The sequence below is a fragment of the Osmerus eperlanus genome, chromosome 9 (genome assembly GCF_963692335.1).
Source record: "Osmerus eperlanus chromosome 9, fOsmEpe2.1, whole genome shotgun sequence".
Lineage (NCBI taxonomy): Eukaryota > Metazoa > Chordata > Actinopteri > Osmeriformes > Osmeridae > Osmerus > Osmerus eperlanus.
In genome coordinates, this window is record NC_085026.1 from 18694269 (window position 1) to 18709572 (window position 15304).

The 15304-nt window shown below is 46.1% G+C and overlaps 1 protein-coding gene across 2 annotated transcripts; it reads left to right on the top strand.

Annotated features, from left to right (window-relative positions):
* The first annotated feature begins 2037 nt into the window (after window positions 1-2037).
* On the top strand, window positions 2038-12078 carry LOC134026268 (thrombospondin-1-like). 2 transcript variants are annotated; one of them, XM_062468852.1, is made up of 22 exons: window positions 2038-2203; window positions 2335-2423; window positions 2563-3122; window positions 3275-3353; window positions 3505-3594; window positions 3920-4041; window positions 5045-5170; window positions 5787-5883; window positions 6026-6199; window positions 6298-6474; window positions 6564-6737; window positions 6879-7159; window positions 7265-7483; window positions 7584-7691; window positions 8017-8176; window positions 8270-8388; window positions 8769-9003; window positions 9218-9445; window positions 9556-9827; window positions 9934-10031; window positions 10124-10263; window positions 10373-12078. In XM_062468852.1, the coding sequence occupies exons 2-22, from the start codon at window positions 2360-2362 to the stop codon at window positions 10378-10380; spliced, it is 3531 nt and encodes a 1176-aa protein (XP_062324836.1). In that variant the 5' UTR covers window positions 2038-2203; window positions 2335-2359; the 3' UTR covers window positions 10381-12078. The 2 variants fall into 2 exon arrangements, with proteins under 2 accessions (XP_062324836.1, XP_062324837.1); XM_062468853.1 differs by having other exon boundaries at window positions 2345-2423.
* The last annotated feature ends 3226 nt before the right edge of the window (window positions 12079-15304 follow it).

Genomic DNA, 15304 nt, shown 5'->3' on the forward strand with positions numbered 1-15304 from the left:
GTGTGTGTGTGTGTGTGTGCATGCGTAGAGGGAGAGTTAACAGCTATCTGTGGACTCTGCTTGGCTGATGTGTTGGGGATTAATCAGGACCTGGCATGTTTCTACCCTCCTCATCCTTCTCCTCCTCCTCCTTCTCCTACGCTGTGAGCTCACACATACCTAGAAGGCACGCCTGGTAACACCTGCCTACGTCCTCTCCCTCCACGCCCCTTCTCCAGAACGACTGGATTCCCATCCACTCCCTCCCCTGCCCAAATATAGACCCTCCGGACATTTCTCACCAGACAAGCTTGATTCTGCTGAAGCACTGTTTCCCTGCCTGGGTTCTAGACCAGGACAACAATGCTGCTCGTGAACACCTCCCTCTGGTGTGTACGTTCTGGCTGGGCAGCAGGGGGTCCAGGTGTGCTCCTCTCCAGGTGTGCTCCTCTCACGTCCAGGGGACCACGGATATTATATTTAGCTGCCCACTATTTCAGGGTGTGTTAGTCATGTGTAGTGTGTCCTGGGCTGTTTGTCCGAGTGTTTCCATCTCTGTCTCTATTCCCCCTGCCCCCCGTGCCCCCCTGCCCTCTGTGTTGATACACACCCACATCTGGACCTTTCTACTCCAAGTATGAGCTAACGTTGTTTTTCGGGTCAAAGGAAGACTTACAGGCTTACGTGTTTTTCCAGAGGTGAGCTGTGGTGCAAGTCTCAGTCAGGAGGTCCAGTCCCCCACATGAGGTTCAGTCCTCCAGACAGAACAGGGTCCAGTCCCCCAGACAGAACAGGGTCCAGTCCCCCAGACAGAACATGGTCCAGTCTGACTCCATCACAAGAAAATACACATGTAGGTGAAAGGGTTGGAAGAAGTTTAAGATGGCCAATAGACTTGCCTGCTTATTAGCATCATGGTTAGTAAACAACCTCATAACAGCAAAGTCAATATTTGATCATTTTTTAGACTGGAAAGAGCTACAAATTCTTGTGACATCACTGTCCTTATTGTCACAAAGAAATTCAATAGGCTTAACACAAATGAAGGCAGTTTAAGGTTTTCATCATTAAAATACACACACCAGGCCTGTGTTCAAGATTTACATTTTACATTTAGTCATTTTAGCAGACGCTCTTATCCGGAGCGACTTACAGTAAGTACAGGGACATTCCCCCCGAGGCAAGTAGGGTGAAGTGCCTTGCCCAAGGACACAACGTCATGTGCACCGGCCGGGAATCGAACTGGCAACCTTCAGATTACTAGCCCGATGCTCTATCCGCTCAGCCACCTGACTCCCTGTCAGACAGATCAGTAAGAATCAACACACCTACCAACCTGAAAACATACAGTGATGCAGTTACATTTGTAAATGACCATAGAAGTAGAAGAATCATATGCTATTTTTACAACAGTGGTCTTAGTGTTATTCATCCTGTCTGTTGTCCCATGGACGTCCTATGATTCTTCATGTTCACATTGGCATACACTTACTACGGCTCCTAGTGGCCAAATACTGAATAGTAATTATGATAAACAAAGTTCAAAAGGAGATAGAAATACACAGAAATATTCAACATTATTTGTTGATTCAAAGCCAACCATTTTTACAGAATGTATCTTTTTGTGATTTTGTTATCAACTGAATATATAATCAGATTGATTCATTCTCAATTTATTCTAGGGTTATGATGTATTTTTTATAAAAACAAATCCGTCCAAACTGTATGTATATATATATATATAATTTTTTTTTTTTTTTTAAGTGACTGAAAATAGAGTTGGATATATTAGTGCATATTAAACAAATAACGTGCGTCAAGAAACGATCGTTTGGCACTTGTTGGTCTATAAAATATTTCTCCGCTGATGGAAACTCAGCTCTGGAATGCATTTTTTTCCTATGTGTCTGTCTCGGATATTACTCGGACTGTGAGGTAAGGAAATAAGTTCGTCCCTTTCTCCTCTCGTGTTCTGATTGGAGGAGACGGTTTTCAGGAATGTCATGAAAAGATTTAAATAGCACTTATGTGCTCAGAGTTGGTAGAATAGTCTTAGCATCGGAATAAAGACAGAACTACCCTGAAGAGTCTTCCACCAACAGGCCTATTAGAACTGTTTAATATACAAGGGACTAGGAGTTTCTTGAATAATTGACAAAGAAGACGCGTTACAAGTCAGGACTCCTACTTTGATTTATTCTGAACTACTTTCTATTGTATTCAGGTATGTGAATCCTTTAAATGTATTGTAGACTATTTTCTTAATCTTAAATACATTTTTCGTTCATTTCATTCTTCCAGATAAACTGTTAGCTGTCTATTTTAAAACAATTTATCGGATTTTTCTTTCTTTAGTTAGACTAAGGCATCTGAGAGCAAGATGAAACTGACAGGGATTTTTCTGCTGTTGATGCTCTGGAATTGTGAAGGAAGCAGAGTGGCAGGTGAGTTTTAACTATTTTGGGAATTCATCATCAATCATTGTCAATACTAGAAAACAATTCTAATTGTATGTTTTCCTTTTGACTTTGTTATCTCAAATTTGAAGTTGCCATAGACAATCGTTGTTATTTCTCCCTTCAGAAAGCGGAGATGATAACAGCGTATACGACCTATTCGAACTTGCGCGAGTCCACAAGAGGCACAATGGAGTGAGCTTGGTGAAAGGCGCAGATCCGTACAGCCCCGCGTACAAGATCCTCAACGCAGACCTGATCCCCCAGGTGCCAGACGCCTCCTTCAGGGACCTCATAGATTCCATTCAAGCCGAGAGGGGATTTATTTTACTCGTCAACTTCAAGCAGTCAAAGAAAACCAGAGGCAGTCTTCTGACAATTGAGAAGAATGACGGCACTGGACCAATTTTCGAAATCATTTCCAACGGCAAAGCGAACACTTTGGACGTGGTTTATTCCACCATGAATCAGCAACAGGTTGTGTCTATCGAGGATGCCGATTTGGCCACCGGACAATGGAAGAATATCACGTTGTTCATCCAGGACGATCGTGCGCAACTTTTTGTTGGCTGCGAAGATATTAATATTTCGGAGATGGACGTGCCAATCTACAAGGTCCTCTCTCCCGAGGTCGCCGATGTTGCCCGTTTGAGGATCGGAAAAGGAGCAGTCAGAGACAGATTCATGGTAAATATTTCACAGCCTATACTTTCTTAAAAGTATTTAATTACGAACATAGGCTACTTTGATTTGGTATTCATAATAATCAAGAAAGGTATGGGATATTTGAAGCAGATTTAATCTGCCATACGTTTTAAACGGAATGTGTATTTGTTCAGGGAGTTCTCCAGAATGTGCGCTTTGTGTTTGGGACCAACCTGGAAACCGTCCTGCGGAACAAGGGATGCCAGAGTGGTGGTAAGTACCCCTCAACTAAATACAACTACCTCTTGTTACTGTAATAGAAAAGTGGTGGTAAGTACCTCTGAACTAAATACAATGACTACCTCTTGTTAGTGTACTAGAAAACCAGAAGCAAATGTTCTGTGTTGCCCTCCTCCGCCCACAGCAGTGCTGACTGACGTCATGACCCTGGACAACCCAGTGAACGGCTCCAGTCCTGCCATCAGAACTGAATACACAGGTCACAAGACTAAAGGTGAGCCTGCCTGCTCCTCACTGTGACACAGCCAGGCTGTGCTGCCGGTGTCTGGTTTGAGCCTGCCTGCTCCTCACTGTGACACAGCCAGGCTGTGCTGCCGGTGTCTGGTTTGAGCCTGCCTGCTCCTCACTGTGACACAGCCAGGCTGTGCTGCCGGTGTCTGGTTTGAGCCTGCCTGCTCCTCACTGTGACACAGCCAGGCTGTGCTGCCGGTGTCTGGTTTGAGCCTGCCTGCTCCTCACTGTGACACAGCCAGGCTGTGCTGCCGGTGTCTGGTATGAGCCTGAGGGTTAAACTGACTTCTCTCCTTCCTGCTCTCCAGATCTGCAGTCTGTCTGTGGGTTTTCCTGTGGGTTTTCCTGTGAGGATCTTGCCGGCATGTTTAAGGAACTCAAGGGACTCGGCGTGGTCGTCAAGCAGCTGTCGAACGAGCTCCACAGAGTGGTGAGGACCTACAGCCAACCGCCAGGGCCCTGTCGTCCCCCTCCACTCTCTCTCTCTCTCTCTCTCTCTCTCTCTCTCTCTCTCTCTCTCTCTCTCTCTCTCTCCTCTCTCTCTCTCTCATCTCTCTCTCTCTCTCTCCTCCCTCCTTGTCATCTCTCTTCCCCTCTCCCTCTCTCCCTCTCTCTCTCCCCCTCTCTCTCTCTCTCCTCCCTCACTCTCCTCCCTCTCTCCCGTCTCTTCCTCTCTCTCTCATCCCTCTCTCTCTCCTCCCTCCCTCCCTCCTCTCTCTCTTTTCTCTCTCATCTGTCTGCTCAGTCACACAAAAACAAGCCACTTGTTCCTGTACTTTAGTCCTTGCCAAACCTCTGATGTGCCCCATGTGAATACACACTAATATCTTTGGCTGTCGTTTGATTAGCATTGCTCCAGTAGGAGTTAGCTATCTTTTCACTACAAAGTTACTGGGTGATTCATTCTTTCTTGGCAACAGAAACATTTTCCATTCTAATGTCTGAAAACAACTCTCTCTCTCTCTCTCTCTCTCTCTCTCTCTCTCTCTCTCTCTCTCTCTCTCTCTCTCTCTCTCTCACTATGTTTTCCTCCCTCCCTCTCTCTCTCTCTCTCTCTCTCTCTCTCTCTCTCTCTCTCTCTCTCTCTCTCTCTCTCACTATGTTTCTCCTCTCCTCTCTCTCCTCTCTCTATCTCTCTCTCTCTCTCTCTCTCTCTCTCTCTCTCTCTCTCTCTCTCTCTCTCTCTCTCTCTCTCTCTCTCTCTCTCACTCTCCCTCCCTCCCTCCCCTCCCTCCCTCCCTCCCTCCCTCCCCCTCTCTCTCTCTCTCTCTCTCTCTCTCTCTCTCTCTCTCTCTCTCTCTCTCTCTCTCTCTCTCTCTCTCTCTCTCTCTCTCTCTCTCTCTGTTTTCCTCCTTCTCTCCCTCTCTCTCTCTCTCTATGTTTTCCTCCCTCTCTCTCTCTCTCTCTCTGTTTTCCTCCTTCTCTCCTGGCAGTCGGAGGATAGCACTCTCCTCATGAACCAGATGAAGATCCACAGTGGAGTCTGCCTCCACAACGGCATCGTTCACAAGGACCAGGAGGAGTGGACTGTGGACGGCTGCACTGAGTGCACCTGCCAGGTACATGTCATCACTGTCTCCTGAACACACACCTGCCAGGTACATGTCATCACTGTCTCCTGAACACACACCTGCCAGGTACATGTCATCACTGTCTCCTGAACACACACCTGCCAGGTACATGTCATCACTGTCTCCTGAACACACACCTGCCAGGTACATGTCATCCTGAACACACACCTGCCAGGCAGTTACACAGCCTGATTGTGTTTATGCTGACATGAGCTTCTGTAGCCAGGTAGAAAGAGCCATCACCTCCCCGCCAGCCCGCCAGTTAACAGCAGGGACATGTGGACCCTAGAAAGCAGCATTCCTTACTCCGCTCTCTCTACATAGTGTCTACGGGCGTTTAATGATTACGTAATTGGCAAGGTTTCAGGAATGCTTCCTAATTAGAAAGTCTGTTCGTCAGGGTTCAAACATGCTATCAGACCCCCAGCTCCCCTCACCATACCCCAGAGCAGGTGAACAGAGAGACAGAGATCATCTCGTTGTTCCCAAACACACCAATTAGTTCAGGCACAACACTGCTTTTGAGTAATGAGAAGTTAATGATGCAGATATTCGTCTGCACAAGTGACAAACATCATCTTGACCCTGCTGTTTCTTCGTACAGAACTCTGCCACCATTTGCCGCAAGATCTCCTGCCCTCTGATCCCGTGCACCAACGCCACCGTGCCTGATGGGGAGTGCTGCCCTCGCTGTGGAACACGTACGTCCCGCACACACAGCCACTGCCAAAGAGCAGACAACTTCCAAACAAATCTAAATCTGAGAGCTTTAATGGGTTCGACATCAACTAGACGTCTGTAAGCTTGTAGGTAGTAACCCTCTCGTGGCATCTCTCCTCATAGCGAGTGACTTTGCTGAAGACGGCTGGTCCCCCTGGTCCCAGTGGACACACTGCTCCGTGTCCTGTGGGCGGGGCATCCAGCAGCGAGGACGCTCCTGCGACCGCATCAATAGCAACTGCGAGGGCACGTCCGTCCAGACAAGAGACTGCTACCCTCAGGAGTGTGACAAACGCTGTGAGTAGCTCCTCCGTCCGCCCCTCCTCTCACTGCTGCTGTTCCCCTGCTCCTGGGTCATTGTTACATGTGAACTGACGATGACGTGTGGTCTGCAGTCAAGCAGGACGGCGGCTGGAGCCACTGGTCCCCCTGGTCCTCCTGCTCGGTCACCTGCGGAGAGGGAGTCGTCACTCGCATCCGGCTCTGCAACTCCCCCACGCCCCAGATGGGAGGCATTGACTGCCAGGGCGAGGGACGCCAGACTGAACCCTGCCAGAAGTCCCCTTGTCCTGGTAAGTAGCTGTGAGTGAAGACCGGCATGAAGACTGTCTGTATGGAGGCATGTCAACTCACATCTCTCCCTTCCACCCCGCCCCTCTAGTCAACGGAGGCTGGGGACCCTGGTCGCTGTGGGACACCTGCTCCATCACCTGCGGGGGAGGGGTTCAGAATCGGAAGCGTCTCTGCACCGACCCCGCCCCTAAATTTGGAGGAAAAGATTGTGTTGGTGATGGCAAGATGTCCCAAGTGTGCAACAAAGAGGACTGCCCTGTCGGTAAGAACACACTGACCTGATATGACTCACTCTGAAATAATTTTACACATCTTATATTTCCTGAATGCCTTCCTAATAACAATCCAAACTCACAAGTTAATTAATAATTTAGACTAATAACGTGTATGTTTCTGTCGGTAGATGGCTGTCTCTCCAACCCCTGCTTTGCTGGGTCCAAGTGCACCAGCTTCCCAGACGGGACGTGGAGATGTGGGAGGTGCCCCGTGGGCTACACTGGGGACGGCATCACCTGCAAGGACATCAACGAGTGCCAGGAAGTTCCTGATGCCTGCTACGTTCAGAACGGCATCCACCGCTGTGAGAACACAGAGCCTGGCTACCACTGCCTGCCCTGCCCCGCACGCTACTCTGGCCCTCAGCCCTACGGCAGAGGAGTGGAGCAAGCCACCGCAGAGAAGCAGGTGGGCCTAGCTGCTAGCTGTTAGCTGGGGAATGCTGTACAAATAACATGCAGTTCCTCCGTGCCAGTGATTCACCTTCTAAACTAACCCTGCCTCTCCTTATAGGTTTGCATTCCTCGTAACCCTTGCAAGGACGGCAGCCACGACTGCAACAAGAACGCCAACTGCATCTACCTGGGCGTCTTCTCTGAGACCATGTTCCGCTGTGAATGCCGGCCGGGCTACGCAGGGAACGGATACATCTGTGGAGAAGACTCGGACCTGGATGGATGGCCCAACACGAACCTACTCTGTGTGGAGAACGCCACCTACCACTGCAAGAAGGTAGGCAGGAGAGAGCCACGGTCCCATGAATACACGTCAGCATATCTCAGCTCTACAGCGTTATTATGGTGTGTTTAACGGCTCCTTTGTTCCTCCACAGGATAACTGTCCCAACCTGCCCAACTCTGGACAGGAAGACCACGACAAAGATGGCCTTGGGGACGCCTGCGACCACGATGATGACAACGATGGGATTCCTGATGACAGGGTGAGACAATCCTCTAGACTCTAGTCTTGATCTTGCTTCTCCATACTGGGACCAAACACAGCAACTAGACCTCATTCATCTGGGCTGCAGGAATGCTGCTCTCTGCTTATCTGACCAAAGAGTGGGAGAGTTCGGGAGACAGCCAGCAGCATATAAATAGCAGAATTCAGAACGCAGCTTCAGAACATAGCCTCAAACACATCTTTCATACTGTTCATTGAGAAAGCTAAGACTAGTAGAGTGCAAATACCAGCCACATTTAAAGCTTTTTGCTTCTACACTGACTCCGTCAATACTGAAGTTGTAATGTGTCTCGTGATTGTAGGACAACTGCCCCATGGTGTACAACCCTGCCCAGTATGATGCGGACCGCGATGATGTCGGTGACCGCTGTGATAACTGTGTGTTTGAGAGCAACCCTGACCAGATAGACACGGACAGCAACGGGGAGGGGGATGCCTGCGCCGTGGACATCGATGGGGACGGTGAGACAAGACACACCTGCATCCTGGCACTCTGGAAATGTTTTAAAGTTTTAAATTAGTTTTAAATGTTACGCCTGTGTTTTAATTTGACAGGTATTCTGAATGAGAAGGACAACTGTCCCTATGTGTACAACGTGGATCAGAGAGACAGTGATTTTGATGGCGTCGGAGACCACTGCGACAACTGTCCTCTCGAGCACAACCCTGACCAGGTAACCATGCCCACAGGAGCCCTCAGGAACACAGGACAGAGGTCCCTGCACACCTGTGGGGCCACTCAGAGAAAGGGAGGAATGTTAAAGCTGGAGGAGGAATGAGTGTAATGCACCCTTCCACCTATTCATCCCAGCTTTTGAACAGATATGAATGCATGTGTGTAGTCTTGCCAAGGTACAAGGACACAGAAACCTTGTTTGTGGAGACATAGCTAGCATACCTGAAGACAACGGGTTTCATTTAAGAACTTGGAGGGCGACTAACTCATGTTGACAGTGATGAGATGTATTTTCTGAAGGGCGTTGAAGCAAGGAAATGTTTCATCGTGTGAGAATGTGCCTTGTCAGAACTCTAAAGAAATTCTTGTCTCCTACAGATTGACTCTGACTCGGACCTCGTGGGAGACAAGTGCGACAGCAACCAAGACATTGACGAGGACGGTCACCAGAACAACTTGGACAACTGTCCCTACATCCCCAACGCCAACCAGGCCGACCACGACAAAGACGGCAAGGGTGACGCCTGTGACCACGATGACGACAATGATGGCATTCCTGATGACAAGGACAACTGCAGGCTGGCCTTCAACCCCGACCAGCTGGACTCTGATGGTGAGTCACTGTCTCCAGGATTCATAGCAGTCTCACTGGTGCTGATAAATGGACCTACTGTGTACAGAGTAACTCATGAGAACATTACAGCAGGAAGCTAACTGTAGCTGAAAAGTAGTGAAGCCCAATAGACTACAGAGTGGAGGTCATTCTGGATGTTATCCATCTACTCCTTAGTCTTCCTTTCTAACTGTGCTTTCACTCCATGTTTCAGGGGATGGTCGTGGTGATATTTGCAAAGATGACTTTGACCAAGACAACGTGCTGGACATCTATGATGTGTGCCCTGAGAACTTTGCCATCTCGGAAACAGACTTCCGCAGGTTCCAGATGGTACCTCTGGACCCCAAGGGCACTTCTCAGATTGACCCCAACTGGGTGGTCCGCCACCAGGGCAAGGAGCTGGTCCAGACGGTCAACTGTGACCCTGGCATTGCTGTTGGTGAGTACAGCACCAATAAATATCAATGAGAGAACTAAGGAAACACACAAGTCTCTCACTTCCTATGTGACGAACCGTTCAAACTCTAACCTGTTTTGTTTGCCGCTCAGGTTACGATGAGTTCAACGCAGTGGACTTCAGCGGAACCTTCTTCATAAACACGGACAGAGATGACGACTATGCAGGCTTCGTGTTTGGCTACCAGTCCAGCTCCAGGTTCTACACTGCCACCTGGAAGCAGATCACCCAGACCTACTGGTCCCACACACCCACCAGGGCTCAGGGCTACTCTGGTCTGTCCATCAAGGTGGTCAACTCCACCACTGGCCCAGGAGAGCACCTGAGGAACGCCCTGTGGCACACTGGAGACACCGCAGGACAGGTGAGCTCAGTTCAGAAACCTGCGGTTGGTCTGAAGACGAGAAGATGCGTGTTAGAGAAGGAAGAAAAGTAAGTTTCTTATCATATGTTTTGATTGGTGCTCACAGGTGCGTACATTGTGGCATGACCCCAAGAACATCGGCTGGAAGGACTACACTGCCTACAGGTGGCACCTGATCCACAGGCCCAAGACCGGACTCATCAGGTGAGGCGACATCTCAAACTGAAATCACAATAAAAGAGCTGACGCTAGCTGTAGTGAGCTGATGAGCTAACAGGAGTTCTTCATCCTTTTAGAGTTGTGATGTATGAGGGAAAGAGAATCATGGCTGATTCTGGTAATCTGTACGACAAGACGTACGCAGGTGGAAGACTGGGCCTGTATGTCTTCTCACAAGAGATGGTGTACTTCTCAGACCTCAAATACCAATGCAGAGGTGAGACGCTACATACTTACAAACAAATAATGTACGTATCAGAAGTATACTCGTTCCACTTGAGTTTTCATTTTAACTGAATGTTTCTTCCCTCCTTTTTACCCCTCAGATACATAATGGGACCAGAGTGAGGCTCTCAGAAGAATTTATGTCTGTTTCAATATAAATATGTAATGTTTTCCCTGGGACCATATCTATATTACTCTTTCCTTGCGAAGTGCACATTGGTTGAATGGAGAGCGTGTGAGTAGAGACAAGGTCGGTAGACCTCAGGACTTGGTGAACTGACTGCTGGGTGACAGCTCAACCACTACACCAACAGTAGATGAAGAAACCGGCAGCTCCCACTCTGCAGAGCTTCACACTCTTGCTTGAGCTGCACAGCTGAGGGCCACAGATCGCTGTGCACTTCTGAAATAGCTGCCGATACCCTCCTCTCCCGATGCGTGTCCACAGGGGAAAGTATTTGTCTATATTTTTAAAGCATTTTCTGTAGATCTGCTGTGGACTCAAAGACTTGTTTCAATATGAAGAAAGCAGTGTGAGGAGGGAGATCTTTAGATGGCCAGAGAAGGCCACTGAAGGGACCGAGGGACCATGGACAGGATGTGGACTGATGTTACCATCAGAAAGAGTGAATGTTATCTGTGTGTGTGTTGCCCAGGAAGATACTTTTTATAGAACTCCCTTTGTCTAGAGGTTGTACACCATTTTAAGTAAGATTTACTTTTATCCCCCATTCATCTGGATTCATTTTAACCTTGAATAGGTTTGCATTGTGGGACTCCCATATGACTCTATCTCAGGACAGGACAAGAACAGCAAGACCCAAAGCCAGTGTTGAATCTCTTGCAGACAACACTGTAGAGATACTTTGGGAACAACCGCTTTTACCCCAGAATATAAGAAGTGTACAGGGACGTAAACAAAAGGCCAGTCTATGACCTGCCATGAGAGGACTCTTGTTAAGGTTGTACATAAGTTATTATTTATTATGTTTGTTACCATCTGAGAGTATTCACAGGTGATCCCTAGATGAGGCTCCCTCATTCATCTCTGTCATACGTATTTGCAATCCCGTCCAAGTAACTGGAATCTTTAAACCAGGGGTCCCTTGAACAGTCCTCTCATAGCACGGTGGTACCTCTCACTCAAATCCGATCAAGACAACAAATAAACTAAAAGTTACATTTTAAGAAATTATGTTTCTGCACAGTATGCATGGCCAGCGTGATTGAGCATGTGTGTATAGTTCTGAATAGGGATAGGACAAAGTAAACCCTCTACATACAAATATTACCTCATTATTTTTCTGATTGACACAAACGAGACGAATATCTTTTTAGCAGCAGAGTATTAGTGGTTGGCTTATTTTGGTTATTTTTGCACAACTGTAGTGCAATAATGTTTTTTGTTTTTTTGCTGTATATAAGATATTTTTGTAGAAGAAAATATTCCCAAAGAAAGTGATAAAAACACTTAAATTTGTTGTGCTTGATGTATGTCCTGTGCATTTGTAATGGATAAATTATTATGTTTGTTTCATGTTAAGAGGTCTTCATGTGTAGATATATGCTATTTAAGTAATTTATCAAGAAACATGACCCATGGAAGTGTTTCTGTCTGTATAAACTTGTTTGCACACTGACATGAGGATGTCTTTGGTTTTTGTTTTGTTTTATACTTTTTTATATTAGTGATGCTTCTAAGAAAATGTTTACCCTATTCTTACCCACAACATGCTGTTTATACTCCTATCATTTATTTTGTAATGTCAACTGAACAATAAAACACATCAGGTGAAAATGACTGGTACTGGTTGTCCTGAATAGGATTGCTTGGCGCAGGTAAATGCTCACTACTTCTAAACACTGACTGTGTGAATCAGCAGCTTCATCTGTCTGAGCCTGATGTCCGTTATGGGGCGAGGGTGCTACAAGCCCGGCAGCCTTGCTGTGTCATCAGGAAGGAATCTACTTGCTAGCTCAGTCTGGTTCTCCCGGGGGAAAAGGGAGGATCCGTCAGAGGTGACAGCCGGAAGTAAAGACCAGTTTATCTCTGCTCATCCAGCACATTATGTCAATCCCACACATGGGGAGATGGAGGAATTTGTGCAACATACCTGGTAAATTAATGGGTTTAACTAAATCACTTATGTCAGTGTCAACTTGCTCAGTTTCAGTAACTCTACAGAGCTAACTACAGCTGGCCCATAGTAACTCTACAGAGCTAACTACAGCTGGCCCATAGTAACTCTACAGAGCTAACGACAGCTGGCACATAGTAACTCTACAGAGCTAACTACAGCTGGCCCATAGTAACTCTACAGAGCTAACTAAAGCTAGCCCATAGTAACTCTACAGAGCTAACGACAGCTGGCCCATAGTAACTCTACAGAGCTAACTAAAGCTAGCCCATAGTAACTCTACAGAGCTAACTAAAGCTAGCCCATAGTAACTCTACAGAGCTAACTAAAGCTAGCCCATAGTAACTCTACAGAGCTAACTACAGCTAGCCCATAGTAACTCTACAGAGCTAACTAAAGCTAGCCCATAGTAACTCTACAGAGCTAACTAAAGCTAGCCCATAGTAACTCTACAGAGCTAACTAAAGCTAGCCCATAGTAACTCTACAGAGCTAACTAAAGCTAGCCCATAGTAACTCTACAGAGCTAACTACAGCTAGCCCATAGTAACTCTACAGAGCTAACTAAAGCTAGCCCATAGTAACTCTACAGAGCTAACTAAAGCTAGCCCATAGTAACTCTACAGAGCTAACTAAAGCTAGCCCATAGTAACTCTACAGAGCTAACTAAAGCTAGCCCATAGTAACTCTACAGAGCTAACTAAAGCTAGCCCATAGTAACTCTACAGAGCTAACTAAAGCTAGCCCATAGTAACTCTACAGAGCTAACTAAAGCTAGCCCATAGTAACTCTACAGAGCTAACTAAAGCTAGCCCATAGTAACTCTACAGAGCTAACTAAAGCTAGCCCATAGTAACTCTACAGAGCTAACTAAAGCTAGCCCATAGTAACTCTACAGAGCTAACTAAAGCTAGCCCATAGTAACTCTACAGAGCTAACTAAAGCTAGCCCATAGTAACTCTACAGAGCTGGCTACTGTCACACCTCCATGATGCATTCCACAAACTTACAGTCTTTGCTTTGTGGTGATAAACTTGAGGTGTTAGCAGGAATCTAGTCTGTAAACAGAGTTAGGAGATGGTGTGCTTTTGCCTAGTGCCAGCAGCTCAGACCTGCTACATGAAACTCAGCTAAGACATGCTGCTTTCTAGGTAAAAACTATCCATAATGTCTGTTTGAATTCAAATTATATTGTGTTAAATTGGAATTCTTTGGACGTTCTGATTCTCTCAGATTTTCTATTAGTCAATATAATTATACAATATCATTTGAATTCAAACATACATTATGGATTGTTTCTACTTATAATCCTGGTGTTTCTAAATTCCCAGGGCAGAAAAAGGTTTCTGAGGGCTTATGAGGAAGGCTAAGGTTGAGTTTGACCTTGGAGGCTCACCTGGTGAATGTGTTTGACCTTGGAGGCTCACCTGGTGAATGTGTTTTCTGTTGACTGGAATGTGAGAGAATTCCTGCAGCGTAGTCAAGACTCCAGGGAGACAGTGGGCGAGCAGAGGGTGGAGAGAGAGGAGCAGAGGCCTCTGGGTGTCCATGGACGTGACAGATGATCTCTGACCCCACGGCAAACCAGGTGCAAGAACGGGTCACGCTGTGCAGTCATGAGTAAATATGAACCAGGTAAACAGCTCATCTAAAACCAGCCCGCAGACCTCTTGTCAAGCGTCTCAAGGTGAAGCCTTGGGCGATGGTAATGGTGAGGATAGGATTACAGAGGCCTGGGAGAACAGGCAGCTTTAACCTTGTGTTCTCTTGTCTATCTGACGCCGCTGGGATCCCGGCTCACCTAAAGCGCCAGGAATGTATGGAATTCCCCCCGTCTGAAGAGTACAAACTGTGGCTGGTGTTCCATCCTGTGGAGCTGCAGTCTGGCGTCTCCTCGTCCGTGGGTCTGTGTTTGTTTAGCAGGGATCCACACTCCTGCTGCTTGCTACTAGATGTGTGTTGGTTGTAAGCAGAGTTGGCAAAAGTACACACATCCTTCACTCAAGTAGAAGTACAGATTCTCATGTTTAAAAAGACTCTGGTAAAAGTTGAAGTACTGACTACACTTTTTCACTCAAGTTCCAGGAATCCTTTTTGATGTAAACAATTTAAACAAACATCTCCCTCATATATGGCCATGGGTGATCAGGAATGTCTCTATTCTCAGTCATGTAGACATCGCTAACTCCCTCTGTTTCATCCATAACATAAATATTTGCAGAATCCTTTACTTTTCTGTCTATTTTTTTTTTTTTTTTGTAAAACTTTTTTTTTGTAAAACTTTTTAAACCTTTTGAAACTTTTTTCACACTCAGTGAAAAGAGAGGAGAGAAAAGAGACAGGAGGAGAGGGAAGAGGAGAGAAGAGAATCCTAAAACAGAGTAGATTAAAGAGCACAATAGAGTACAGTTGAGTCCTCATCAAGTACTCATCAATGATGCTAGATTTTTTCAACCTTTTGAAACTTTATTTGAAACTCCCCCCCCCCCAAAAGTTTACCTTTTGAAAAAAAGATTTGTCATTTATATTCCCCAGATTTAAACATATTTTTTAAAACGTTTTTTCAAAGTAATTTTTTACATTACAAAAAAAAATTCTACCTATAGAAACTTTTCTTTTTTTAACTTTTAAAAGTTTTAAAACCTGATGTTAATTTAAAAAATGGGCTCCTTCCTCAACTGTTAGAATTGAGGTTATGAGGGATGTTTACATTTCTTATGTAATGTCTATTGGTACAAGGGTGCAAATACATAAAAACAGATATAAGAAACTATTTTTGTGCAGTATAGCATAATAACTGGAAATTATCGAGTTTGTTTCGATTGATCAAATGATTAATGTGTTTTTCCATCAACCATTCATCCCATTAGTAACAACAATGTACAATGTACAAATG